At 36.0% G+C, this 25815-nt stretch overlaps 2 protein-coding genes across 2 annotated transcripts; both read left to right on the top strand.

Annotated features, from left to right (window-relative positions):
- The first annotated feature begins 430 nt into the window (after window positions 1–430).
- Window positions 431–5493, top strand: LOC114370722 (cucumisin-like). Its single transcript, XM_028328116.1, has 10 exons — window positions 431–554; window positions 749–840; window positions 1145–1239; window positions 1336–1570; window positions 2274–2793; window positions 3307–3410; window positions 3565–3786; window positions 3941–4052; window positions 4305–4518; window positions 4784–5493. The coding sequence occupies exons 1-10, from the start codon at window positions 468–470 to the stop codon at window positions 5305–5307; spliced, it is 2205 nt and encodes a 734-aa protein (XP_028183917.1). The 5' UTR covers window positions 431–467; the 3' UTR covers window positions 5308–5493.
- A 3325-nt stretch (window positions 5494–8818) lies between these two features.
- Window positions 8819–9723, top strand: LOC114371633. Its single transcript, XM_028329007.1, has 2 exons — window positions 8819–9132; window positions 9528–9723. The coding sequence occupies exons 1-2, from the start codon at window positions 8819–8821 to the stop codon at window positions 9721–9723; spliced, it is 510 nt and encodes a 169-aa protein (XP_028184808.1).
- The last annotated feature ends 16092 nt before the right edge of the window (window positions 9724–25815 follow it).

Genomic DNA, 25815 nt, shown 5'->3' with positions numbered 1-25815 from the left:
ATATATATATATATATATATATATATATATATATATATATGAAAAGTGGGTCAGAAATGGTCGAATGAGGTACAGTCAATGGAGCCGTTTATTCACTTAAATTTTTGGTACGAACCGTCTTTAGAGTCTAGACACCCACATTTTTGTAGAGGCACAATTTTTTTATTCATTAATATATGTAAATATATTTAAAAATTGAGCCGTCATCAGTCGATCAGAATGAATTGATCTTTTCTTATCATTTATACTTCAAAATAATGAAATATAACTAACGACAAGGTAAAGAAAAAACACGTGTTAGGAAGAAACCATCCAATTGTATGTTTTTATTTTATACGTATTCCCATAGTAGTGGCCAAGTCTCAATTCTTCATCACATTCTTCCCTTATAAATATACCCTAAAGAAAAACTTTGGAGAAACATAGATCATTTTCATCTAAATTCAATTCCACTGACAATAAAAAATATGATCTCTCTAAACTCGTGGCATCTCCTCCACATATTTGCATGCATTCTTCTTCTGACTCAGACATATTCTAAGGATGACAGAAAGGTAAATAATATATATCTATCTCCAACTTAATTAATTACTTTTGTTAAAAAATAGATAGTAATTGTGTTTAGTCAAGTTTATTTAAAAGAAATAATAAGCATGACCGACAGGTAAATAGTATATCTATCTCCTATTTTTTTAAGTAAATTTTTTTCTAATTCATTTTGCACCTTGAACATATGCTATGCATACAGACCTACATTGTTTACATGGGTGATCATCCCAAGGGAGTCGTCCAATCCACAGAATTACTTCACATTAGTATGGTTCAAAACATCCTCGGCAGGTTTGTTCATTTTCGTTTGAGTAAAAAGAAAACAATATAGTTTATTATATTAACCATATATATATATATATATATATATATATATGATATATCAATAATATAATTTATTTTCAATACTACAATGAAATTGTCTATAATGGTTACATTAGTAGACGTAAATACAATGTATATGTCCAACGATGTAATTATGATGATATTTCCGATTTGTCTTCAAAGGAGAAGATATGTAAAAAACAAAAGGAAAAAGAATTTCGGATCAAATAAAAAATATTTGCTTACCATATCAAATGGCTTCCATATCCAGCAAATTTGCCCCAGATGCTTTGCTACATAGCTACAAGAAGAGTTTTAATGGATTTGTTGCAAAGCTAACAGAAGAGGAAGCAGCGAGAATGGCAGGTATTGTGATCAGATGCATCTCTCTTTCTTTCTATCTTAATTTCAATCAATCCTTATGTGTATTTGTTTTGAGTTATGATATTTTTACATGCTTAGGATTGGATGGTGTGGTTTCGGTCTTCCAAAACAAAAAGAATAAGTTGCAAACAACAAAGTCTTGGGACTTCATAGGCTTTTCTCAGAATGTCAAAAGAACAAGTATAGAGAGCGACATAATTGTTGGAGTAATAGATTTCGGAATTTGGCCAGAGTCTGATAGTTTTAATGACAAAGGATTTGGTCCACCACCACAAAAATGGAAGGGCACTTGCCATAACTTTACCTGCAACAAGTAAATGATATTTGTTATACAAGTACTTTAATAGTTTATTTTTTTGTTAACATCGAACAATGATTTTAAGCAATTAAAAGTAGAAATCCTTCATTGAAATTAACATGCATTTATTATATTAAAAATATAAAAGTATAATAAATGTGTTTTCTATTCTCATAAAACTATTTGGGTCTTTTGCTAATCTACTCCTTTAATCAAGGAATTCGAAGGGAAAAACTTTTATTGAAAATCATATGAAAACAAATTTTAAAATGATAGAAGACATGTTTTTTAGCAGTTTAACAAAAAAATTATTCTTTTACTTCATTAACGAGTGTCCTATACAACATTTGCCAAGTTTAAGCCAACCCTATTTGAAATATAGTGGTTCCAAATGTGTTTTTAGTATTATACTACTGACATCTAAATTATAATTTTACCTCAATAATATATATATATATATATATAATAAATGTTTGTATCAAATGTTAAAATAAATAATTGAAGCAAGACTTCAATTTTGAATGGAGAACAACACGAAAAACACGTAATTAAGAATTACGTCATTACGTCCATGTTTTGCCAAAGTTTCTTTCTTCTAAATGTCAAAATATAAATTATTGCAAAACTTTAATTCTAAACGGAGAACAAGACCAAAAACTTTTTCTCAAAGATTTTATCTTCTAATTTATTTATAACAGTTATCATAACTTGATTGTAGCAAAATAATTGGAGCAAAATATTTCCGCATGGATGGTTCATTTGGAGAAGATGACATAATATCACCCAGGGATTCAAATGGCCATGGAACTCACTGTGCATCCACTGCTGCTGGAAACTCAGTTGAGTCCACAAGCTTCTTTGGCCTTGCCTCAGGGACAGCAAGAGGAGGAGTTCCATCGGCACGAATCGCGGTGTACAAACCTTGTTGGTCATCTGGCTGCGATGATGCCGACATCCTTCAAGCATTCGATGAAGCCATCGCAGATGATGTTGACGTCATTTCCATTTCCTTGGGACCTGTGAGTGTCGATCACCGCAACTATTTTGAAGATGTGTTCGCCATTGGGGCTTTCCATGCAATGAAGAAAGGAATATTAACGTCCCATTCTGCTGGTAATGAGGGTCCAGAGCTTTCTACAATGTCTGTTTATGCTCCATGGTTACTTTCTGTGGCTGCAAGCACTACAGACAGAAAGCTTTTTACCCTTGTTCAGTTGGGTGATGGCACAGTCTATGAGGTAATTTTTTTTAGATCCATAAAAGTTAATTATTAATTTTTATTTGTGGAGAATTTAAATTCATAACTTTTTTCTTTTTTTTTTCTTTATCATTAATTAAGTCAATCTTATATTTATTGTCTATAAGTCTATAAGATAATTAAGAGTAGTTTTTTTTTTTATCTCACAACATACTTATATAACATTTTCTTATAATTAAACTTTTTTCTTTTTCTTACCTTTTTTATCATATTATATTACCTATCTAGCTACAATTTAAATCAAGCTACTTTTTTAGCTGCATGTATTTCTTTTGTTTTTAATACAATTTCACAATTTTTAAATTACAAGTTTGATTTATTTTGGACATAGTTCATCGATAGAGTTGATGCTCTCCGTCTCCTTTTCCATTCTTTCTTTTCTTGTGAGGTTTCTGTTTTGACATCAGTGATGATTCTTCCTATATTATTTTTCTAATTAATGAAAAACCAACCAATTAATTAACCTTGCAAGTTTAATTTACTCAATTTTCAGGGAGTTTCAGTCAATACATTTGATCTTAAAAACGAAAGTTATCCATTAATTTATGCTGGAGATGCACCCAACATCACTGGTGGATTCAATAGATCCATATCCAGGTACCAACTAATAATAATTACTAGTTTCTATCTACCGAAAACAATTGCTGGTTTACCTCTCTGTCTCTATCTCAAACACACACACAGTTATATCATTATTTTGTATATTGAATTTCAAGACTGTATCCAAAATTCTAACATAATCACTCCTTAGGTCATGTATCCAAAATTCTTTGGATGAGGATTTGGTAAAGGGAAAGATTGTTCTGTGTGATGGTTTGATTGGTTCTAGATCTTTGGGATTGGCTTCTGGAGCAGCCGGTATTTTACTAAGAAGTTTGGCGTCAAAAGATGTTGCAAATACATTTGCATTACCAGCCGTCCACCTTAGCTCAAACGATGGGGCACTCATACACTCTTACATAAATTTAACAGGGTATATTTTTTTTTTTCGTTAATTAGGATCATATGTAATGCATAGAAACCATTTTCTTAATCAGTATATACGTCCTCTCATTAAAAAAAAATAAAAAATCGGTATAGACGTGACTAATTTATATGATATTAAATTATTAATTGTCTGACTACAGTAATCCAACTGCCACTATATTTAAGAGTAATGAAGGCAAAGACTCGTTAGCCCCTTACATAGCTTCATTCTCATCTAGAGGTCCAAATCCAATCACTCCAAACATTCTCAAGGTAACTTTATATAATCTTCATATATATATATAAAAGATAAACGTCTGATATTATATATTTTCTTAAACCTTTACTCTTTCTCACATTTATTTTGGACCATGTGTAGATTAAAATATACATAAAAATTGGTTTATATGAATTACCATCATTTTTTAGACTAAAATAATAGTATAATTAATATACATAAAAAATTAACAATTTGTATTTTCCAACATCTCCTTTTCTTATTTTAATTATTTCTTTATTTTGTAGCCTGATTTAGCTGCTCCTGGAGTTGACATTTTGGCTGCATGGTCTCCAATTAGTCCTGTTGCTGGGGTCAAAGGTGATGAGAGAAATGGAAACTACAATATAATATCAGGCACCTCAATGGCATGCCCTCATGTTACTGCAGCAGCTGCCTATATCAAATCATTTCATCCTGATTGGTCTCCTGCAACAATCAAATCAGCATTAATGACTACTGGTAATTAATGAATGAGTGTTCTCAATTTCTAAAATCACATAAATATAACTTCTTTTTCTTTTTAAATTAAGGAATAATATATAAAATCGTCAAATGAATGTTGGTTTTAGATTATTACAGGTTGACAAAAAAGTCTAACATCTAATGCTTTCTTTAAAAGTAAAAGATTTTCTTTTTAAATTGTATTTAAACTCCTCTTACCATTGGACCGATCTTGTTTATGCTTGTTTAATAATGACCAACATTGTTGCTTACTTATTTGCAGCTACCCCAATGAGCATTGCACTTAATCCTGAAGCTGAATTTGCTTATGGTGCTGGACAAATCAACCCCATCAAAGCATTGAATCCTGGCTTAGTATATGATGCCAATGAAATTGATTATGTCAAGTTTTTGTGTGGACAAGGTTATGATACTAAAAAGCTAAGGAGTATTACAGCTGATAATAGCAGTTGTACACAAGCCAATAATGGAACAGTTTGGGATCTAAATCTCCCATCCTTTGCACTCTCCATGAACACCCCAACATTTTTTAGTCGCGTTTTCCATAGAACTGTTACCAATGTTGGATCTGCTACATCAAAATATAAAGCTAGAGTAATTGCACCTCCATCTTTGTTAAACATTATAGTGGAGCCAGAAGTTTTGTCCTTCTCATTTGTGGGTCAAAAGAAGTCCTTCACTCTTAGGATTGAAGGGAGAATTAATGTGGGTATAGTTTCTTCTTCTTTGGTTTGGGATGATGGCACTTCACAAGTAAGGAGTCCTATTGTAGTGTACTCTGAATAAAAATAATTTTCATGTAAAGAGTCTACCTATTGTTGTGTATGCTGAATAAAAATGATTTGATGTTAGTAAAACTTTGAAGTATTCATAAAATCTTTTGGGGTGATTAGTGTGTGTAAGTTATTTAAAGTAAAGATTAAATATGTTTTCAATTTTCATAAATATAAATACAAGTTTTAATTTCTGTCTCAAAATTTTTTGTCTATTTTAATCTTATAAGTTTTAAGAAAAAAAATCATGTTATTAACTGATGATGAACAATTTTTTGTATCTATTTTTATGTTAAGTCATTCCTTCACATTGATAGAGATTATTTTAAAAAAAATAAATTAATGAATAATATTAAAACTATACATAAAAAATGAAGATTAAAACTAATATAAAAATTCAAAGACTAATAATAAATGAAGATATATTTATAGGTGTTGCAATCAAAATGAGATAAGAAGGAATGCCTTGTATTATCGCTTTGATGAGGACTTATCTCTCTGCTTGAGAAATGATATTTTTTTTCCATCCTTTAAGTTTCTTTCAAACTATCTCGATTAAATTGGAAAACTTGAATTTTGAACCTACCAATGATGGCACGAAGACCCAGATATCGAATTTCCCATTGCCTTAACACCAAGAAGCTATTGAAGCTTAATATTTCTGGTATAAAGCACATTTAGACTACATAAGAGCTCAAATTTGTTGAGATTGACATTTTAGCCTGAAGTTGCTTCGTAAGTCATAAGAATAGCATACATGATTAGCCTCCTCCATAGTAACTCTTGTAAAAATAATATTGCCATATGCAAAAAAAAAAAAAAAAGGTGAATATACAGATTCGGATTTATTAATCAAACAAATAATATGTTTTTTTATAAAAAAATTATATAATTATATAGAGTTTTTGAGTTTTTTTTTTTTTATAGGCATACAGTTTTTGAGTATGATGTATTAAGTTTGTGGATGGAATGGATTTTATCCATAGACTCACACACTATGTTTAATCTGCTTAAATCTAATGTATTGTTAATTTGTTATTTAAGATCTTAATCTTTAATTTAGGTTGATATTATTAATTTGTTATATATGTTTAAAATGATAGTATATTTTATTGTGATATATTTTAACTTAAAAAATGAACTTGATTTTTTAACTTTTAATTTTATACATTTTTCATTGGACTGTTTATTCATGAACTTTTACATACCGGATATGATTCTTAAAAAAATCTATTTATTTTGCAAACTAAACTTATTCAATCCATCTAAAACATTTTCACCATCGAACCTTAAATGAATCACACCTATTTATATGTACTCATTCCTAGCAAAAAGATAATATCATAATTGTTGATGTAAATGATTATGAATAAAAAAAATATCTACTACAGCCTGCAGATCCAGAACTCGTCAGCATTGTTACGTAAAGTCAATGGGATAGTTTATAGGAAGTTTTGGGGTGAAATGATAATAAGGGGGTAATTTTTTTTCCAAAATGACTAAATAAAATTTAAATTAATACTTAAAAAGGAAAAAAAAAATCGTTAGATATCTTATAACTTATGAGCATAAAGTTGTAAATTATATTATGATTTTAATTATTTTTTTTCATTGATCTCATAAAAAAGTTTACAATTTCAATTTTTTTCAATACAACTTTAAAGTTATATATAATTTTTTAAAAGTCGTAAATTATTTATGACTTCGAAGTCATAAACAACTTTTTTTATCATTAACAAATTTATGTTTTTTATTTTAATATTTTGATATTATTTTATTTAATATTTTCTATATTTTTGTATGTTGTTTTTTATTTAATATTTTCTATATTTTTATTTAATATTTAATTTAAATAAAAATATTAAAATGTACTACCATTAATTGTATACATAATGAGATAGATGAACTAATTTCAAATAGGTCTAAGAAATGTTCATTGTATAGAACTCTAGTAATTGTCCATACAAGCAAATTGATGACTAATATTATTTCTATTTTTTAATTTTATGCTTGTGTTTAATTTATATTATTTATTTTAATAATTATTTTTGTTACTAAATTATTTTTTGTTGTTAATATTAAAATCATTCATAAATTAAAATTAATTAATACTATTGTACGAAATTATTAATTTACTTAATGATAATCGTAAAAATTATTTTTTAAAAAAATTAATATTATTTGATAAATTATAAGTTAATATTATTTGATAATATTAGTAACAAAGCATTTTAATATTTTGTTAAATAAATATGTTTAGTACATTTTAATATTTTTATTTCAATTTAAGTCTTTTTATTATTTTTCAAATTTATAAAACAAATAATAATCCTTAACATTAGTAAAAAAGTATAGAAAATATATTAAGTAAAATCATATGCAAAATGTATTGTCTAGGACCCACAAAATACAGGTGACATCTTACTTGGCACCTAGAGACAAGTGTCAATCCTCCATATTAGCCATACTACATGAGGGTGGACGCTCAACCCTCAGCAGCCGGGCTCCCCAACAAACAGATTATCTTTAACTTATTAATATTCACATGTATTTGAATATTTTATTTATTGGAAGGTGATTAATTATCTATAAGGTCAGACATTATCTACAAGGTATAATTATCTTCTACTTTTTATCTATAAACAAATATTTATCTCTAGCATTATCTATAAGCTTCTGGCTATTATCTACAAGTTGGGAATTATCTACAAAGGCTACAACAGCTCATACAAACAAGGACCAACAGTCACGCTCAACTACTATAAATACAGGTTCCATTGAACCCTTTACACATTCCATCACACACTCAGCACAGGAGCAGCAAGCTTGTCCCTCTCTCTCGTTCGCTTATACGAACTTTACTTAAGCATATACTTGCTTGATTCTCCTAACTCATATTCTTACTTGAGCATTAGAGTCCTTTGTTTTGCAGGTCCTCCATTTGTCCTCTTAACAAAGTCACTCCTCCAAGCCAACATGTAAGGTCTGAAACCTCACACTCACTGCGTCAACCTTGACGTGTCATGGTTTCGGATTTTGGTAAGGACATTTGGCACCCACCATGGGGCCATGGTAAAGCATACCCCAACCTCTCGTTAACTCTCTCTCACATACACACATGGTTAGCACTCGATCTAGCCTTAGACATGAGACTTCTCTCGAAGACTCTCATCCTCATCTGGTATCTATGACAGACACAAATACTCTACAGTAACTCCAAAACCGCATCACGAAGATGGAGCGATACCATAAGGAGGAGTTGACAAAGATAAAGGCTGACCATGACCGGCTGGAGGCTTGTTTAAGACATTTCCAGGGTGACGAGCAATCCCCTCACACCTTGCCTAAACAGACCCAAGGGGAATCACACCTCTGACGCACAAGCTTTAACATTGCAAATGACTTAAGTCTCTTCCATAAGCATCGTCCAACAGGGCGAACTATCCGTTGACATTCTTTTGTCGACTGCATTATGGAGATAGGCATAACCTTGGGGTGGAAACCACTCAAAGTCGAGCGGTACGATGGGACAACAACATTTGGATGCCTTCCTAACACTGGTAAACCTCTACACCAATGATGACGCAATTCTATGTCATGTCTTCCCTACGTCCCTCAAGGGGATAGCATTGACCTGGTACTGTGCACTCCCACCTATGTCCATAGACAGCTTTGACACCCTTGTCGAACGATTCAATGTGCAAAACGCCACCAACAGGTCCCATCGCATGACCTCAACCACCTTGGTTAGTCTGCGACAAGCAAACGACGAGTCCCTTAAAAAAATCATGGGCAGATTTGGGCGCACAACCGTCCAGATCCGAAATCTTACCCCGAGGTAGTGTTCCATTCAATGCTCCTCACATTATTCCTCGACAAGTTCACAGATAGTTTGTGCAAAAGACCACTCAATTGCATGGACTAGCTGCACGAGTGAGCCAAGGGCTACATCCACATGGAAGCATTGTCCAGATTACAGAATGAAGTCCACTAAGCCAGATAGAAGCGTGACAAGTGCAAAATAAACACCAAGGCTGACTTGCACAAGCCGGACAAGAGGCACAAGCCAGACAAGCGCTAGCCTCTCTCCAAAAGGCCCAAGTATAAGCATGACACAACCCTAACGGTCAATCACGCCACGATTCTCAAGGAAGCATTCAACCTAAAGGTACCCATCCGGCTACCCCATATGAAATCTCCCAAGTAGGGGTTAGACGTAACCAAATACTGCAGATATCACCGCGGTATTGGTCACAACACCAAAGACTGTTGGGCCCTGAAGGACAAGATAGAAGAACTTATACAAGCTAGGTACTTAGCCAAGTTAGTTAAGAGACCAGGCAACCATCAAGTAGGAGCAAGACCTAGAGGGCATCAAGAAGAGCAGCACAGGAACCAAGACGTAGACAAAAGAAAAGCGAAAGACTGAGGTAGACAAAGACACCAACAACAACAGCGTAAGCAATAACCTACACAGGAATAGGAACCCGCCTAACACATCAGAGGTGTAATGAACACCACCGCTAGTAGCTTTTCCTATGGGGGACAATCTAGCCAGTCCCAAAAACGTCTTCTACACGTCATTCGAGACATCAACATTAATTTTGTCGATGCACCACTATAGTGAAGTCTCCCTCCCATCACCTTTACGAATAGGGACTTCAAGGGCATCAACCCCGCCAACCAGGACGACCTAGTGGTTGTCTCCATCATCATTGCAAACTTCATGGTGTTATCGACCAGGGCAGTTCTATTGATATATTGTACTAGAAAAACTTCCAGAGACTCGAGGTCTCCCCCGACACTGTCCACCCTCACGTCAGTCCATTCCTCGGCTTTGCAGGCGAAAGAGTCGAGACCAGAGGCTACATGGATTTTATGACCACCTTCGGTCTGGGTAATCTCTCCAGAAGTTTCACTATCAAATATCTATTGGTTGTCGCACACACATCATACTTTGACTTAATCGGCATAAAGACACTTAACAAATTGATGACCTTGGACGTAGGGTCTCAAATTCGAGCCCTGACTGTTTACCAACCTAGCCTAGGCAGTGAATTTGACATAGATCCGTGAGACGACACCTCTGACAAAGGCCTAAAACCCAATGAAGCGCTTGTCCAGCTGCAACTCGGACCTAAATCTGGGTAGTGCGCGCGACTCAGTAGGGACTTCATCAGTCACGAGCACTGGTGCATCAGCGACGTGCTACACAGAAACATGGATTTATTTTCCTGACACCCATCTGATATGGCGAGAATCCACCCCAGCATAATCTGCCACAAACTTGCTATCCGCCCCTAGGCCAAACCAATATCATAGAAGAAAAGAAAGATGGGAGAAGAACAACGTAAAGTCGTCAAAGAAGAAGTCAACAAGCTCCCCAATGACAAATGGCGAATGTCTAACGACTACACCGATCTGAACAAGGCATGCCCCAAAGATGCATATTGTCTGCCCAGCATCGATAGGCTAGTCGATGGATTGTCTGGGTTCCAAGTGTTAAGCTTCTTAGACACCTACTCCGGATACAACCAAATTAGAATGCATCCTTCAGACGAGGAGAAAACGACATTTATCACTGAAGATGCCAACTTTTGTTATATGGTCATGCCTTTCGGCCTAAAAAATGCAGACACAACATACCAACGACTGATGGACAAAATCTTCAAACAACAGATCACATGAAATGTTGAGGTATAGGTGGACGACATGGTTGTTAAGTCTCAAAGCATATCCCAACACGTGGCAGACCTGGAAGAAGTATTTGGGCAACTCCGCAAATACGAAATGCACCTTAACCCTAAAAAATGTACTTTTGGGGTAGGCAGGGGAAAGTTCCTCGGCTTCATGATCACACACTAGGGGATTGAAGCCAACCCCAACAAATGCACCATTATATTGGAGATGCGCATCCCCACCAACATTCAAGAAGTTCAGAAACTAAATGGTAGGCTAGCATCCCTGTCTAGGTTCCTCTTGAAGCTTGCCGAAAAGGCGAAGCAATTTTACAAAGTGCTCAAGAAAACTGAGTCCTTCCTTTGGGATGAAAATTGTGAACGAGCCTTCCTGGCTTTCAAGAAAATCATAGCCATACCGTCAGTTTTGAGTCAACCCAGGCCAGGAGCACCACTGCTCCTGTATCTCTCAATAGCTGACGAAGCCATTAGCTCTCATCCCTCGTACAAGAGGAAGGGAAGCACCAGTTCCCTATCTATTTCACCAATCACATGCTCCATGACACCAAGAAGCACTACCAAATGATCAAAAAGGTGGTGCTAACAGTCATCACCTCGGCCCGATGACTTAGGCCCTACTCCCAGAGTCATCAAGTGTTAGTCAAGACGAACTACCCCATCAAGCAGGTTTTGAGAAAGCCTGAACTCGTAGGAAGAATGGTGGCTTGGTCCGTCAAACTTTCAAAGTTCGACTTCTTGTATGAACCACGCAGCCCCATGAAGACATAATTCACGGCTAACATTCTGGCAAAATTCTCTAGAAATAACAAAACCACCCTAGACTGGTGGACCCTTTACGTTGGTGGTGCATCCAACGTAAAAGGAAGAGGGGCAGGGATCATCCTCAAAGGCCCTAACAATATCACACTAGAGCAAGTCCTCAAGCTTAAATTTAGAGCCTCAAACAACTAGGCAGAGTACGAAGCGTTCATTGCAGGTCTGAAGCTAGCAAGAAAAGTCAGAGCTAAGAAGCCGTGATACTACACACACTCGCAGCTTGTCCAAGGGCAGGTTGCCAACACTTATCAGACTAAAGAAATAGTACTACTCAAGTACTATCACATCGCGAAGTCTCTCGTAGAAAATTTTGAATGTTTCAAAATGTACTACACCCCCTGGGAAAGCAATACCAGAGCAGAGTTATTTTCCAAGCTGGTTAGCACCATCCTCCCTATCTGAAAGTTTGACAGACCAAGCCACCATCCTTCCTATGAGTTCAGGCTTTCTCAAAACCCTGCGGTCTCTACACAGAAGGACGCTCCCTGGCCACCAAAGTGGTGCGAGTTGGCTAATATTGGCCAACACTCAGGGCAAATGCCCTTGACTTTACGAGGAGGTGCAGATGATGCCAAGAGTTTGCAGACGTGTGACGCACTCTCCTTGACAACCTTCACAGTCTGAGCTCCCCTTAGCCCTTCGCCATGGGGGGAATGGACATTCTGAGACCACTGCCAAAGGCTACAGAAGCAGTCAAATACTTACTAGTTGTCATCAACTACTTCACCAAATGGATAGAAGCAAGACCACTCCGGGAAATTACGACCAGCGAGGTGGAAAAATTCACCTGGAAACACTTCATCTGCCAGTATGGCCTCCCATACGCAATTGTCACCAACAACGACACTCAATTCAAAGCTCAGACTTATGAAGACTTCTTGACAAGACTAGGCATCAAGCACCTAGTCACCTCTGTCGATCATCCTCAGACTAGCTGTCGTAACCTACCTTACAACGGGACAGTGAAAGAAAATAGATAAAAGCATGTTCGTCTCCTAGGGAGAAAACCAATGGGAGTCACCATCAATGTTTACTCGAGCAAAATATTAGAACACCAAAAGAGGTCTACGAATTTTGAAAAGAAGGGTTCGGAAGTTGTTTACGCATAAGGAAGGTATTAGCACCCTAGGCGCTTGTCACAAAGAAAGGCAGCCTTTAATCGAGTGTGCAATAAAAAATAACGACTATAAAATTAATTATTTTTCCAAGAGCGGTGAATTTCTTTTCTTTTACTATATTTTTTTTTAATTGACAAGGGTGTTGCCCTTGTTCCTACGTATCCTGAACTGCAATGAGGAAATCAAACCTACATAATTCTTTAAGTCTGAATGTTTGTGTGGTGAATTGATTTTATGTTTTTTAAAGGATTTATTTTAATTGCAAACAAAGAGTCATTAAGGCGTTGGACCTTGAAACAACATTTTAAATTTTGAAAAGTAGAAGAAGTCGTTAAGGCGTTGGACCTTGAAACAATCTCAAGTGATATTTGAGTAGAAAATATTACATATATAATATTAAGAGGGGTACATAAGGGTACAAAGATTACACCTGATCCTTAAGAAAAACTAACCGATCATTGCGCAGGTCATAAGGCTAACAAGAGAAATGGCAAAGGAAATGATCCACGGTCACAATTATGTAGTGCCTCGACTTTACTTTTCTTCTTCTCCTTTTCCTTCCGCATTTTTCCTCTATTTTCTTCAGTTCCAGGCCCTTAAACCCTTCCCCCTGCATGGCTATTTATAGAAAAAGCCATCTGGTGCAGGGGAAACTTGCCTAAGCGAGTTGCTTGCTTAGGATTGAAGTCATCAGCTCGCCCATGCGAGTAGCTTGCTAAAGGCTGAAGCTTTTTCTTGGCCCAGACGAGCTAGATGCTAGCCTGGGTGTTTAGGGTCAAAAAACTCTAGGAAATGATCATTTTTCCCCTTCCTTGTGGCTTTTGTTTCTGGAACTGACAAACAACCATCAAAACCCTACACAACCCATTGGCCTTGCACTGTAACCAATGCCAAACACCATAACTCAATTAGCAATGATCAAAACATCATACCTGAATGATAAAAACATAATACCCATATGAAATTAGGGTCTGACAGTTGCCCTTCTTTACTTATCTTTTAAAGATAATGACACTAATTTCATTCGAGCGATTTGGCTATTCAAAATCGGACGCCAGAGAAAACTAAAAAAGAAACCGAAAAAACAAAGGGACATTGAAGTTCTGTAACACCAAACAGAGGACCTTGAAGTCCTATAAAACATAAAGTGGAGGACATTGGAGTCCTATAGGGCATAAAAGCAGAGGATAATGACATTGAAGCCTTGTAAAGCGTAAAAATAGAAGATATTGAAGTCTTTGAAAAGCATAAAGACAAAGGGCGTTGAGTCCTATGGAAGATAAAGACAAAGGACATTGAGTCGTATGGAAGATAAAGACAGAGGACATTGAGTCCTATGAAAACATAAAGATAGAGGACATTGAGTCCTATGAAAGCATAAAGGATGAGTCTTACGAAAGCATAAAGACAAAGGACGTTGAATCCTATGAAACATAAAGGAGAGGACGTTGAGTCCTATGGAAACATAAAGACAGAGGACGTTGAGTCCTATGAAAAATAAAGGCAAGGATGTTGAGTCCTATGGAAACATAAAGGCGAGGACATTGAGTCCTGTGAAAGCAAAAAGACAAAGGACATTGAGTCTTATGAAAACATAAAGGCAAAGGACGTTGAGTCCTATGAAACATAAAGACGAGGACATCGAGTCCTATGCAAACACAAAGACAGAGGACGTTGAGTCCTATGAAACATAAAGGTAGAGGACATTGAGTCTTGTGAAATATAAAGGCAGGGGACGTTGAGTCCTGTGAAACATGCCAATAGGTACTAGAACCCAAGGGTTCAACCGTATAAGAAGGCAAAAGGTTGACTCTTTGAAAGGGGCACTCATCCCAAACTCAAAAGATAGGACATTGTATTTTGGAAACTGGTATATAAAGAGAAATCTATGCACTTATAGCCTGATATGGAGCATGAGATATGGAATGTAGAGGCGTGCAAATTTCGTCATGAAATGCAGTAAATTGTAGGCTTTGTGTCTAGTAATGCAATGCAAAAGGTTTTGAATCATGAAAACGGTGCAATGCTCACGACATTCTTTCCCTCTTTTGTGATTTTTTTTGTTTGTTTTTTTTTTTTTGTGAAAAACAAAGATTGACTATCTCTTTTTGAAGGACGTGATAATTCATGCAATCTCATCCTATCTTTTGCAGATCCTTTCGGAGACTCCCTCGGAGTGTATATTTTGTTTGACTTAATCACTTGACAATTTTGGATGACGACAGTGGAGCCATTTAACATTTAATCAATCAACTGAAATATTGATCCCAGGGTTCGTCCCTTTCTTTTTGTTTAAAAGCTTCAATTATTCTACACAACAAGGAGATATAAGGCTTTGGGACCGAATGCATGCACCATTGAAAGATGGCAATAGATTGTTACACTTTGGTATATGACCAAGTGAAACTTTCCTGATTTAAGATCATAGAGCGATGCCATAGGACTGTTATCCCGCTGAAACTTGATGACATGGACTAATCCCGAAAGAATTTATATAACAAAGGCCACCCTTGGATTCAAAAGTAATCCTAAGGAGTTTCCATGAGCGACTAACATCAAATATATCCTACTATCACAATTGTCTTTGGGCATTTTCCATGAGCTCCTGGTCGAATGAGTTTTCTTCCCAAATGTGCAAGTGCAAAACCTCGAGGATTTTTTCTTTATTTATTATTCTTATATTTATTTTTTTAACAATCACAAGCGTGTACGGGTTCCATTCATGAATCCAAACTTAAAAGCAAAATTAGTCATTCCTTGATCCACATAGGCTTTATTGGGCTTGTAACGTGGTCAGGGGTAAGAGGGCTATAAAAGGAAGTATCAGATAGGCTCAAAGAGTTTTTAAGGGTTATATTGAGTAAGAACCTTAAGAGTCTTGCTTGTACTTTTATTCATTTCAACTTTTTTGGGTTAGGCTCTACTCCTTTGTCTTATTCATTAATCTTTATTGCACTTTTGTGCCTTTCTTGTAAAATTTGGAGATCTTTTGTCTCTCTCTTTTTTTTACTCGCCCTTGGCGGATTTGCTTTCTGCTTTTTTTTTCTTAACATCATTGTTGCCTAACCTAGAGCTTGGTAAACCTCATGCATGTGTTGTTTGCATTGCTCTTTTCGCCAGTTTAGCGGTGGTTCCCACTTAGGGTTTTTTGGTTGTCTTTTTTTATATAAAAAAAAACAAATATTCTTTGGCTCGGAAGCGGTAGCAAGGGATAAATTAGTGTTTGGGATGAAGAAACACGACCATGTGTCATTTCAAATATTAACTAGAGACTTTTACAGTTTGGATTTTGGGGCAAAACCTTTAATAACATGCCCTTGATTGTTTTTCCTTTTTTATTTCCCTAACTTTTGCCTAGGCCACCCTTTTGGGTTTTCAACCTATCGGGTGAAGACTTCTTGTCTGTCCCTAGGTTCGCTTGAAGCTCATGCATGATGTCTGTCATTGCCCCGGTGTAGGGTTCAAAGGTATATGTTGTTGTCATTTGTCATGACCTTGTAGCAAGAAGAAATGAAATAAACTGTGAAGGTTCTCAAAAAAGAATTTTCAAGGACAATAAATATTTAAAGGATTTTTAATTGACAGATTAAGTCAAATGACTCTTGTTCTTAACAATTCATTTTTTTCTCGAGAAAGACAAGTTTTAAGAATGATAAGATGAGGTCACATGAATGTCTATACTTTTTATTTTTTATTTGGAAACAAAGTTAATCAAATGTTTATTCAACTTTACTCGTCGCTTACGGCACCCCCACCAAATGTGTAGAACGTGCAATTTCTGATTGGGTGGACTTGGAGATCAACTCAAGAGTACAAGTCACTGGAGCAAACAAACCAACAGTGTACATCCACATTCCAGTGAAAGTTAAATAAGCAAATATGTAATTGTGAGAGAATGAGAGACAACAACATCAAATTTATCCATATTATTAACATTGTAATTTTCGTTTAAAATAATAGCATAAACCTGAAAATCCTAATAAGTCACTGGAAACATCTAACAACAACCTTCAAATTGTCCCAAGCATCATGCATAGTATTACTTGACGACATCAGAATTCACAAGTGATTCTCCTCCTCAAATCTCTTCCAGCCTGCATCGATCAGACTTTGCACCTTAAGTTTTAGGGTCATACAATGCTCAATGGAATGCCCCGGAACACCCCCATGATAAGCACATGCCATATTGGAGTTGTATCCTGTGGGAAATGGAGGTTGAGGAATATTTGTTGGGCTTATGTCTACCATTGCATTATTAAGCAGATAAGGGAGTAAGTCAGCATATGACATCGGGATTGGGGTGAATTCTACAAGCTTCTTTTCTGGAAAGTTTCTTCCCTGGTTGGTGCTTTGATTGGTATTAGGGGTGATGTTTGGTCTTGGATGTGCATCAGGTGGATTTTGTGGCCGATTTAGGGGTGGCCTTTGTGGATGATTGGGCGTTCTTGGTTGGTAGGGTGGTGAGTAATGGGAAGGACTGATATTGGCTAAGTGTTGATATTGTTGGGGAGGATATTGGTACATGGGATTTAAAGGGGCTAGTGGGAAATTTGGTCATGTAGGAACGATAATCACAGCATGGGTTTCTCCCTTCTTCTTATTCCCTCCACTCATCCCAGGTCTTCTATTACTAGAACTCGCAGTAGCAGCATAATCAAATTTCCCTCTTCTTAGATCCACTTCGATCCTTATGCCAGCAAACACTAAATCTGCAAAACTTGAAGGCATGTAACCTATCATTTTCTCATAGTAAAACATCGGCAATGTGTCAACTATCCTTATTATCATTTCTCTCTCCATCATCGGGGGCGCTATTTGAGCAACCAAATCACTCCACCTTTGAGCATATTCTTTGAAAGATTCATTGTCTTTCTTGCACATATTATGTAGTTACATTCTATCTGGAGCCATATCAAAGTTATATTGATACTGCCTAATGAAAGCAACCATTAGGTCCTTCCAGGAATGGACTCGAGAACGTTCTAGGTTAGTATACAAGGTAATAACTTCCCCAGCAAGACTCTCCTGGAAGAAATGCCTCAATAACTTTTCATCTTTCGCATACGCCCCCATCTTCCTACAATATATTTTCAAGTGACTCTTGGGGCAAGTGGTTCCTTTGTACTTATCAAAATTTGGCACCTTGAACTTTGGAGGAATAACCATGTCGGGTACCAAGCACAACTCTGTCATGTCAGCAAAGACATAATTTCCTCCTCCTTCAATGGCGCATAGCCTCTCCTCCATATGCTCAATCCTTTCCTTCTCAAGTACCGTGGAAGGTCACTCTTCCCTTACAAAATGCAAGGGTTATGACAACAGGCAACATTGAGATATTCCAAAGCATTCAACACAAGGATGCCATAAAATGTCTACCCTTTAGTGGTATATCCTGGATAAACCCCGAACCCGGCCAGAGTGTGGTCTTGGGGGACTTCATGTGTTTCCCCCATGGGTTGAGAGACATGTGCATGATCAGATTGGGGTTGTTGATTCTGAATGAGTACGGGTGCAGAATTTTTTATATTCTAACCAGAAGCCTATACAACAGTGGGCAATGTATAATTAAGAGGCAACCCATATAGTAGGAAGGAATGTTTCCTCTGAATCTGAACATGATGAGGCCCACATGCATTTTTCGTTGTCTCGCCTCCTTGACCTACTACATCTGAGACTGGATGATTCACTTGATTGAAATCGACCGGGTGAATCGGGTCCATCTTGATAGCAGTACTCACAGCAACAACTGTAGCAGTGTTATCCTCTATCGTCTTCCTCATGCTCATCATTGCTTCCATCATCGTTGTCATTAGTTCCTTCATGATCTCCATATCGACCTTCATTTGTTCCTGTAGTTGTTGAATTTCACTCATTATTTTGGCCTTGGCACGCATCTGATAAGGGTATTGTAAAGCGTGTTCTTTCTCTTTGGTTACAATGACTACGATTTTGATTTCAAAGAAAAAATGCAATGAGCAACGCAACCAAAGTGGATAGACAAACAAGCATGAATGCATGTAAATGATACGTTGCTGAAGTATTGCGAATTTTACATAGGATATTTAGTAGAACATAGGGTCGAATCAACTCTAATTTTCATTAAATCTCGTCAGAGTCAAAGTGCAACTGGAAATAAAACATGGACACATCAATGGTTCCTAATTTTGTAAGTTATTAGCTCAATCATTTGTTGGCAGTATTCAAAGAAGCTATGTAAATTCGACCCATCTTCTGCCCAAACTTTTCCAAGCTGGTTACTTCCATACTTTGACAGGACTTGATAAAATCCTTTTCTTAAAGACTGTGCTTGGTTTGACCCTATGCTCACAGGAATAGAAATTTTGATCGCCAATATTTCAACAACCTATCATAGAGGAGATATGATGAATGATCAGGGCATAGTTATGCTATGCATGAAAAATGTATTTATCAAACCGACACAAGACGCTCGAAAGACCACCTTTTCCTTGTTAACAATGCATTGGGTACCATGTTCATGTAATTTCAATCATTTTCGGGAGAAAGGATTGTATAACCCCAACATGGTTTGTTTATAGCTATTACCATGGTACCCAACACATGAAACTAAAAATGCGGTGTAAACTTTCACACTTCATTGCGACTTTTGGCAACGAAGAAGGGAATACAAGGCATAAGCAACTATACGACAGGATTATGCATAACAAGCGAACGATGATAACAGAATGTATGCAATTGGCTGAACAAAAACATGCTAAATGAATATGTATAACAATGAATTGACTTACGCAAATGCAATCCATGAATATGATAAATGATAAATGCAGGAATGATATGTCCATTATGATGCCATGAAGAGATGCATTATGCGATCAAGGAAACCAGACATGGTGAGTTTGCTCCATGTCCTTAATTCAGGAACCTAATGGAAAGGATCCAAAAGTCCACTATCTAGTGACAACTCCCAAGGGTATTTTCATGTAACCTTACCGGCCTTTAGAGATATCATCCTCTTAGGTAATATACTGTGGTGATAGGGACTATCAGTGACAATGCATCACCAAAAGAGGAAAACTCTAGATGAGACTTCATTGTTATCAAGCGAGTTGGGGATCTAACATGACCACAAATCGAACTCCACTCCCTATGGCTAACACAGACCTGGGTATAGGGCCTAATATCTCAAAGTGTGTGCAAAAAGTGTGGGTGTCACGTGTGAACGGAGCAACCTAAGAATTACCCAACCCTATCTGTAAAACAACCAGAAAATTCCCAGGCAGATACAAGAAGTATAGCACATGTCGTCTATCCTAGGATTCAATGGCACAATTCATTTCTAACTACAAAGGTAATAGATACAAAGGTACACACCAAGAGGTCACAACATGGCAAAGGTTATATACAAGTATGAACAAAACAAAGAATAAAGGAAACAAGTTCGAAGCTAAACCGCAAAATGAACGGTAACGGAATAAAACTTTAACGAACATGAGCATAATGCAAGGATTAAAGAGAGAGGGAAAATAAATAAATAAAAGGTCACAATAAAATTGCACACTCGATCAAATAACTTAACTCTCTAACGCTCCCCAGCGGATTCGTCATCTGTCACAACCTACCTTACGATAGGACGACGAAAGAAAATAGATAAAAGCATGTTCGTCTCCTAGGGAGAAAACGAGTAGGAGTCGCCACCAATGTTGATTCGAGGAAAACGTTAGAAAAACCAAAAAAGGTCTGCGAATTTTGAAAAGAAGGATTCGAGAGTTGTTTACGCATATGGAAGGTATTAGCACCCCATGTGCTCGTCACGAAGAACGACAACCTTTAATCAAGTGTGCAATAAAAAATAATGTGATTACACAATTAATTATTTTTCCAAGAGCAGTGAATTTCTTTTCTTTTACTATATTATTTTTATTTAGTTAATTTTTTGTGGAATCGACAAGGCTGTTGCCCTTGCTCCTACATATCCTTAGGTGCAATGAGGAAATCAGACCTACATAATTCTTTAAGTCTGAATGTTTGTGTTCAATTGATTTTATTTTTGAAGGATTTATTTTAAATGCAAACAAAGATTCGTTAAGGCATTGGACCTTGAAACAATGTTTTAAATTTTGAAAAGCGGAGGGAGTCGTTAAGGCGTTGGATCTTGAAACGATCTCAAATGATATTTGAGTAAAAAAGATTACATTTATAATATTAAGAGGGGTACATAAGGGTACAAAGATTACACCCGATCCTTAAGAAAAACTAACCAATTGTTGCGTAGGTCATAAGGCTAACAAGAGAAATGGCGAAGGAAATGATCCGCGATCAAAATTCTACAGTTCCTCGACTTTACTTTTCTTTTTCTCCTTTTCCTTTCGTGTTTTTCCTCTGTTTTCTTCAGTTCCAGGCCCTTAAACCCTTCCCCCTGCATAGCTATTTATAGAAAAAGCCATCTAGTGTAGGGGAAGCTCGCCCAGGCGATCTACTTGCTTAGGATTAAAGTTATCAGCTTGCCCAAGCGAGTATCTTGCTTAGGGTTGGAGCTTTTTCTTGGCCCAAGCGAGCTAGATGCTATTCTGGGCGAGTTTAGGGTCAGAAAACTCTAGGAAATGACCATTTTTACCCTTCCTTGTGGCTTTTGTTTCAGGAACTGACACACAACCATCAAAACCCTGCACGACCCCTTGGCCTTGCGCTTTAACTGGTGTCAAACACCTTAATTCGATTAGCAATGATCAAAACATCATACTCAAATGATAAAAACATAATACCCGAATAAAATTAGGGTCTGACACTAGCGGACAAGTAGAGGCAACTAACAGAGTCATCCTCAGGGCCCTGCGTACTAGACTCGACAAGTCTAAGGGCCTATGGAAAGAAGAACTCTACAACATACTGTGGGCGTACCACTGTTCACCCCAGACAACAACCAACAAAACTCTTTACTGACTTGTATATGGCACAAACGCCATGATCCCCGTTGAAGTCGGGGAACCATTGACAAGGAGACTACTGTTCTAGCAACAACAAAATGAAGAAAATTTGAGGATGGAACTTAAAACCACCAAAGAAGGATTAGGGAAGAAGCTTCCAAACTAAGAGCAACCAGGAGATACAATACAAAGGTTCAACCATGAGCCTTTCAACCTAGCGACCTCGTATGGCGAGTCTGAGGTGATGCCAGAAAAGATCCCTGAGCGGGAAAGCTTGGCCCTAACTAGGAAGGCCCATTCGGGGTCACAACCAACCTCGACAATAGAGCGTACCGATTGCAAGAGCCGGATAGCAAAGCAATTCCAAGAACATGGAATACCACCCACCTGAAGTTCTACTTCAGCTAACCTATAGTCCAAACCCAATGTTGTACTTTTTTTCCTACTCGGGTCTTTTGTCCCAAAATTAGAAAAATCAGGGTTTTGGCTTGAGGGGTTTTAATAAGGCACATCTAGGGTAACGAAGGGAATTTATACTCAATCAAATATATTGAATAAAATTCTACATCTCTTCCTTTTCACATTTCTCTTATCAAGACAAGATCATCAATAATCGTAGCTTCGTGGCTCTTAAAATCCAAGGTCCGCCCTCGGTGAGCCCTTCTTTTAGTACTCAGCCTCCAATACGTGCCACTTTGTAAGAGGCACGCATGCAAGAGCATATCACTGTGACTCCAGTACGTGCCACCCACAACAAGTGGCATATGCACACGAGCACCCTAATAAGCCTCTAGTACACGCCACCCATGACATATACACACGAGCATCCTACTAAGCCTCGAGTGCATGTCACGCACAGCGAGTGACATGCGCACACAAGCACAACACCGCGTCTCCAGGACGTGTCACTTTGTAAGAGGTGTATATGCAAAAGCGTACCACTATGAATCCAATATATGCCACTCACGATAAGGGGATATATGCAAGAGCATACTACTAAGCCTCCAGTACATGTCACTCACGGCATGTGCGCACGAGCACCCTACTAAGTCTCCATTGTATGCCATCCACGATGAATGGCGTGCATGCAAGAGTGTACCAATATCATGACCCCAGTGTATGCCACCCACAGCGAGTAACATACATGCAAAAACATATTATCATCATGACTCAGTGTATACCACCCACAACGAGTGACATACATGTAAAAGCGTATCACCATCATGACTGTAGTATATGTCATGCATGGCGAGTGACATATATGCAAAAGCTTATCACCATGTCTCCAGTGCGTGCCAACCATGGCGAATGACACATATGCAAAAGCACGGTGCCCAAACCCAAGTCAAACAATTCCCTCATTCATACTCCAAAGGGCTTGCAAAACCCATGGTCCTCCATTGGTGAGTCCCACCGATTCCCACCACCATGCCTCTAGTACAGTAACTTTGTAAGAGTCACATATGCAAGAGCATGCCATTACGTCTCTAGTACATGCCACCCATGACGAGTGTCATGTATGCAAGAGCACAACTCTTATGTGGCACACAAAACTCAACAAAGCCAAGCTCCGCACTTATGTTGGTTTTAGATTACAGATTGACAAAAAAGTCTAACATCTAATTCTTTCTTTAAAAGTAAAAAAAATTCTTTTTAAATTTGATTTAAACTCCTCTTATCATTGGACTGATCTTGTTCATGCTTGTTTAATTACGACCAACATTGTTGCTAACTTATTTGCAGCTACCCCAATGAGCATTGCACTTAATCCTTCTCATTTGTGGGTCAAAAGAAGTCCTTCACTCTTACGATTAAAGGGAGAATTAATGTGGGTATAATTTCTTCTTCTTTGGTTTGGGATGATGGCACTTCACAAGTAAGGAGTCCTATTGTAGTGTACTCTGAATAAAAATAACTTTCATGTAAAGAGTCTACCTATTGTTGTGTACGTTGAATAAAAATAATTTGATGCTAATAAAACTTTGAAGTATTCATGAAATCTTTGGGGTGATTAGTGTGTGTAAGTTATTTAAAGTAAAGATTAAATATGTTTTCAATTTTCATAAATATAAATACAAGTTTTAATTTTTGTCTCTAAAATTTTTTGTGCCGATTTTAATCTTTTAAGTTTTAAGGAAAAAAAAAGTCAAGCTACTATTAACCAATGATGTATCCTGTGGATAATTATGCCACCTTGCATTACTGATGTGACATAATTATTTTTATGTTAAGTCATTCCTTCACGGTGGTAGAGATTATTTTTTTAAAAAAATTAATGAATATTAAAACTATACACAAAAAAATGAAGATTAAAACTAATATAAAAACTAAAACACTAATAATAAATGAATATATATTTATAGGTGTTGCAATCAAAATGAGACAAGAATGAATGCCTTGTATTATGGCTTTGATGAGGACTTCTCTAGTCTCTGCTTGAGAAATGATATTTTTTTTCCATCCTTCAAGTTTCTTCAAACTCTCTCGAATAAATTGGAAAACTTTGAATTTTGAACCTACCAATGATGGCACGAAGACCCAGATATCGAATTTCTCATTGCCTTAACACCAAGAAAGATATTGAAGCTTAATAATTCTGGTGTAAAGCACATTTAGACTACATTAAGAGTTCAAATTTGTTGAGATTGACATTTTAGCCTAAAGTTGCTTCATAAGTCATAAGAATATATAGCATCCTCCATAGTAATTGTAAAACTAATATTGCCCTCCATAGTAATTGTAAAAATAATATTGCCATATGCAAAAAATAGGGTGAATATACATATTCAGATTCACGAATCGGTTAAATAACAAGTCTACTTTTCAAAAATGTATATAATTATATAGAATTTTTTAGTATGATCTATTAAGTTTGTGGATGTAATGAATTTTATCCATAGACTCACATATTATCCGTTTAATCTGCCTAAATTTAATGTATAAATATTATTAATTTGTTATTTTAAGATCTTGATCTTTAATTTAGGTTATTATTATTGATTTGTTATGTTTAAAATGATGGCATATTTTAATTTAAAAAATAAAATCAATTTTTTTACTTTAAATTTTATGTATTTTTTATTTTTTAAAAATATTTTTTATAAAAAATATTTTTAATAATTAATACTTGAGTTCGCGAACTGGACCATTTATTCATGAACTTTCGTTTATTCATGAATTTTTGCAAATCGAATATAAATCTTAAAAAAATCTATTTATTTTGCAAATCTAACTTATTCCATTCATCTAAAATATAAGCTTCATAGGTCAAACCTTAAACGAATTAGACCAATCTATATATTCATTTCTAGCAAAACGATGATAGCTTAATTGTGGATGTAAATGAATATGAATTAAAAAAAAAAAATATCCACTGCTGCCAGCAGTTCCAGGACGGGTAAGAATTGTCACGTATAGTCACTGGGGTAGTTTATAGGAAGTTTTGGGGGTGAAAGGATCATAAGGGGTAATCTTTTTCAAAATTACTAAATGGAAATGGGATAGTTTATAGGAAGTTTTCGGGTGAAAGGATCATAAGGGGGTAATCTTTTTCAAAATTACTAAGTGAAAGTAAGATTTAAATTAATACCTAAAAAGAAAAATAAGTTATAAGATATCTTATGATTTATGAATATAAAGTCATAAATTGTATTATAACTTTAATTTTTTTCTTTTTCTTTTTCATTGATCTTATAAAAAAGTTTACTATTTCAATCTTTTTAATACCACTTTGAAGTTGTATATATTTTTTTAGAAGTAGTAAAGGATCTACTACATCGAAGTCCTAAATACCTTTTTATTTTAATTATTAAAAAATTTAAGTTTTTTTCTTTTTTAGTTTTGTTTAATATTTTTTACATTTTTTATATTATTTCATTTAATGTTTTCTATATTTTTCTGTTATTTTTTATTTAATATTTTCTATATTTTTATATTATTTTTATTTAATATTTTCAATATTTTTATTTAACATTTAATTTAAATA

This window comes from Glycine soja, chromosome 10 (genome assembly GCF_004193775.1).
Source record: "Glycine soja cultivar W05 chromosome 10, ASM419377v2, whole genome shotgun sequence".
Lineage (NCBI taxonomy): Eukaryota > Viridiplantae > Streptophyta > Magnoliopsida > Fabales > Fabaceae > Glycine > Glycine soja.
This window is presented reverse-complemented; position numbering and strand designations above follow the sequence as displayed.